The 4,034-nt window shown below is 55.0% G+C and overlaps 1 protein-coding gene across 1 annotated transcript in view; it reads left to right on the top strand.

The window, feature by feature from the left end:
- ARHGEF7 (Rho guanine nucleotide exchange factor (GEF) 7) overlaps positions 1-4,034 on the top strand; it is a 65,972-nt gene that overhangs the window by 48,316 nt on the left and 13,622 nt on the right. The window contains exons 16-18 of the mRNA XM_010831543.1: positions 1-20; positions 1,949-2,173; positions 3,812-3,905. Of these exons, the coding sequence (XP_010829845.1) occupies positions 1-20; positions 1,949-2,173; positions 3,812-3,905 (339 nt within the window). The remainder of the gene's footprint in view (positions 21-1,948; positions 2,174-3,811; positions 3,906-4,034) is intronic.

Genomic DNA, 4,034 nt, shown 5'->3' with positions numbered 1-4,034 from the left:
ACTCGGTGCCGTCACACACCGTAAGGGCCCCGCCCCGGCCCCGCCCGCAGACCCCGGCCAGGAGAGCGCGGCTGGGCCTCAGGCCTCTCTGCAGACGCGTCCTCATCCCCCATGGGCTGTGGCCGCCTCACAGGGACCCACTTGTGAGCCAGGCCTGCCCATCTGCCTCCCGAGAGTTCGCACACATGCACGCACACGGCTCGCTGGTTAGGCGCCCAGTGGCACCCGGTTAGGCAGCGGCCCTGCCCAGGGTGGCCGTGAACACTAACCTCGGGGCTCTCAATCAAAACCCTGAGAACCACCGGCCCACAGAGGGCTTTTCTGAGCATTTTAATTGCATTTATTATGTTTCATCAAAAACAAAAATGAAAACCAAACAATACTTATGACAAAAAGGACCAGATTCATGCTGAAGGCGTTAAAGTGTAATTTTTGACTCATCATTTTAAGAAATCTGAATTTTCTACTTTTAGAAAATTTCAGCAGGTCTGCGAGTTTTTAGATACTTAAACATTACAAAATATATCAGTACTGAAGCGTCAGTGCTTAAAGCTAGTCTTTACTGGTATTGCATGTTTAAGATACTGGTATTGAGTCATCTGAACACCTGTCATCTTTCCCAGCGAGTACTGACGAACGAGGGGCCCTCTTCATGATGACGTAGGACCTCACAGCACGGCCGGCTTGTGAGGGTCTCTCCTGGGGCTTTTACCACGTGGCTCACCCTGTGGTTGCTGTCCTTTGGCTTGAAGGACCGTCTCAGGGATTGTGGCCATGGCATAGTGTACTGATCACCGGTGCAGCTTCTTACTCCATTTCTCAGCAGTTTGGGGGTAAAAACTATTCATTGGCTTCAGCTATCATTTTGAATGGTTTTGCCATGACAACTTTTCCATATTGTAAACGTATGCTAGAGATGCTTAGCTTTCACGGGACTAAATTTATCCCGAGGGCATAGGTGTGTACATCAGAAGGGAGTGCCTTCTCACTCAGGTTAACAGCCTGAAACTAACCTCTGTAAAGTCCCACTTCAGGTAGCCCTGTGCCGGGACCCTGGCCTCTCTGGTCCCAGGGCAGCTATGTGGTCATGGCAGAGTCCACTGCTTCTGTCCTCGAGCCCCAGGCCTCAGCTTGAGCCCAGGCTCCCCTTTAAAGCCTGTGTTTCAAATATTATTCATTTCTTCTGAATAATGACCTTGAACAACTTGACTATTTCTCCTGTTAAGCATAGCGTATTGTTTTGGGTTAATTCGAGGTCACCGGCTAATTGTGAATTGTTTAACATTTTCTTATTTGTCAGTGTGATGAAATATTTTTGGAGTTTCTAGGAGTATAAACCCCATTAATAAGGTCCTTCTGAGAAATTAGATTTATGTAACTTTGTCTTGATTAAAGCTGATTTTTCTGAGAAAATGTTTTACCCAAGGGATTTAAAATTTTTCTTCAAAAAGGCAGTAAATATTTTTTTGGTTTTTAAGCAGTATGGTCTCTGTTGCAATTGTATTTTGCTTTTATAATATAAAAGCAACCATTGACACGAATGGGCCTGTGTCCCAGGTTTAAACAAAAACAGGGATTAGGCCCTACTTTTGCTGGTGAGGTAATAATTACCCTCCCCCAGTCACATTCCCAGTGCAGAGAATGCCCATTCTTTTATAAAATCCTGATACCTGTGTTAAATGAAATGCCTTTTTTGCAAATGTGACTGCATGACAGTTAAAGGCGGTTGATGGATTTCTGGGTCTGGACCCAGCAACCTGCTGCTTCCTGCTCTGAGCTCAGCGGGCCTCATGCAGGGTGTGGGGGATGCTCGGCCTGGCGGCCAGTAACCCGAGCGTCTAGAGGTTCAGGATGCACGCTAGCAAGTGGGCGCTGCTGTGCTGGGAGGGCTGGGCTGGCCTTGGGTCCTCAGTGAACACGCTGTGCTCTCTCCCTCTGTCCCCGGCAGCTCCCCTCCCACTCCATCACCCCGTCCAGCAAGCATGCGGACAGCAAGCCCGCGCCACTGACACCCGCCTACCACACGCTGCCCCACCCCTCCCACCATGGCACTCCACACACCACCATCAACTGGGGGCCCCTGGAGCCTCCGAAGACCCCCAAGCCCTGGAGCCTGAGCTGCCTGCGACCTGCACCCCCCCTGCGGCCCTCGGCTGCCCTCTGCTACAAGGAGGTGAGCCCTAGTGAGTGTGGAAATGTGACAGCCCCGTGTTTGTGTCTGTGATGTGGAGCCGATGAGCCTCTTCAGAATGGAAAGTTCTGCCTTCAATCCTTAGTTACGCTTCCTGTGCTCCAGGGTCCTGGGAGTCCTGGGGAGACCCCTGCTGGGGTCCCCTCTGTGCTCATCACAGAGGGAGAGGGACAGGCTCGGGGCAGTGTTTGCGCTTTGAGGAAGCCGGTTGACAAGTGTGGTGATCACACATGCGAGCTTGAGTGTGAGCCGAGTTCAGTTACTCTAGTGTGGATGTGGCTATGAGTGGGGGGGTGTGGCTCATGCGGTGGGCGGGGTGGGGATGTGGGTGTGGCTGTGAGCATGGTGGGTGGGACAATGCGCTTGGTGGGCGGGGCCGGTTTGTGAGCCTGGTGAAGCACCTTTGCGCGGGTTTGCATCTCCACGAGGTGTCATTTGCCGAAGGACCTGGGGCAGACCCTGCCTCCATCCTTGCTGGAGGAATTTTAAGGTACATAGAAGAGCACAACATAAGTTACAGTTAATCCTTTATGGATTTTGCTAGTGAACTTTGGTTCTTAGGACATGTATCTTCCTGGTGGCCCATTTTGGCATCCTCATTGCCTAGCTGAGTGTTGCAGGGTGTGGCCACGCCCTGCTGCGGGTTCATTACAGGGGAGGGGGAGTAGGGTAGAGGAGAGAGACGCTTGGCGGGTGTGGCCGTGGACATGTCCAGTGTGCTGAGCACACAGGCCGCCTGGTCACAGTGCAGGGGTCGTGGGGCAAGGTCGGCACTCGGCACCGCCTGCGGGCAGTGCTTCCGGGCCTCCCTCCGCCCCCGGTGCCCCAGGACACCGGCTGCATTCACTTCTTTGGGGACTTTTCACTTTGAGATTTGGAGAGATGCCTTTGGAACACAGGCTATTCTTTTGGTGCTTGTCAGCCTGATCCCTCCCAGGGCCCTAGTCCCGTTCTCAGCCTCCGATTGGCCTTGGGAGGTTCACCAGTGGCAAATGTGACTCAGTGATGCAGAAGTTAGCCTTTCTGACATTCGTGTTCAGTATGTGCTTGACAGTCAAAACCTTGCCGGCCGCATGGGCTTGTTCTTGCTGTTCCTCCTGCCTCGCTGAGGGTCCAGATGTGTTGTGGACGGAGGGACGGACTCTGGGGCTGTGAACATAGCTCTGCCGGCGGAGGGGGGCGTCAGTGCTGCCCGTGGGCTGATTCTGCTCCATTTTCTTCTCCCTCGAGGCTTCGGATCCGTCCCTAAAGGAACTGTTTTCCCTCACCTTTCATTTAGAAATCGACGGTTTCCTCCTTTCTTTCTGGTTGGCTGCATCAGGGGGGGTCTGCCCCAGAGTGGGCAGCGCACGTGGCGCCCTGCCCAGGTGTCAGCCAGCTGCCCTCTCCTCCCCCCACCGCCGGCTGCCGCGCCTCCCTGGGGGTGGTCCCGGCGTCCCGGTGGGTCCAGGTGGAGGAGGGCCGTCAGAGCCTGTGCCTCAGGATGTCAGCGCTCCGCAGCTGGCAGAGCGCGGCCAGCGTGTGCGGGGCGGTCGCTGGAGTGTTCCTGGCTTCCCCCTCCACTGCGGCCGTGCCGCAATCCAGACTAGGGTCTGCCAGCCTTTTCCTCTCCTTCCCCAGGACCTGAGCAAGAGTCCCAAGACCATGAAGAAGCTGCTGCCCAAGCGCAAGCCAGAGAGGAAGCCCTCGGACGAGGAGTTCGCGCTGAGAAAAAGTGAGTGCCTGCGAGGACACACCTGGCTTCGGGGTGGGAGGCGGGGCCACGAGGGCGCGGAGGCGGGGCCTCGAGGGTGGGGGGCAGGGCTTTCCTGAGCCACAGAGGGGAGCCAGTGCCCAGCCTCAG

This window comes from Bison bison, unplaced genomic scaffold (genome assembly GCF_000754665.1).
Source record: "Bison bison bison isolate TAMUID 2011002044 unplaced genomic scaffold, Bison_UMD1.0 scf7180017864527, whole genome shotgun sequence".
In the NCBI taxonomy this organism is placed as follows: domain Eukaryota; kingdom Metazoa; phylum Chordata; class Mammalia; order Artiodactyla; family Bovidae; genus Bison; species Bison bison.
The sequence above is the reverse complement of the archived record's forward strand: the minus strand, read 5'-3'. Positions and strand labels throughout refer to the sequence as shown.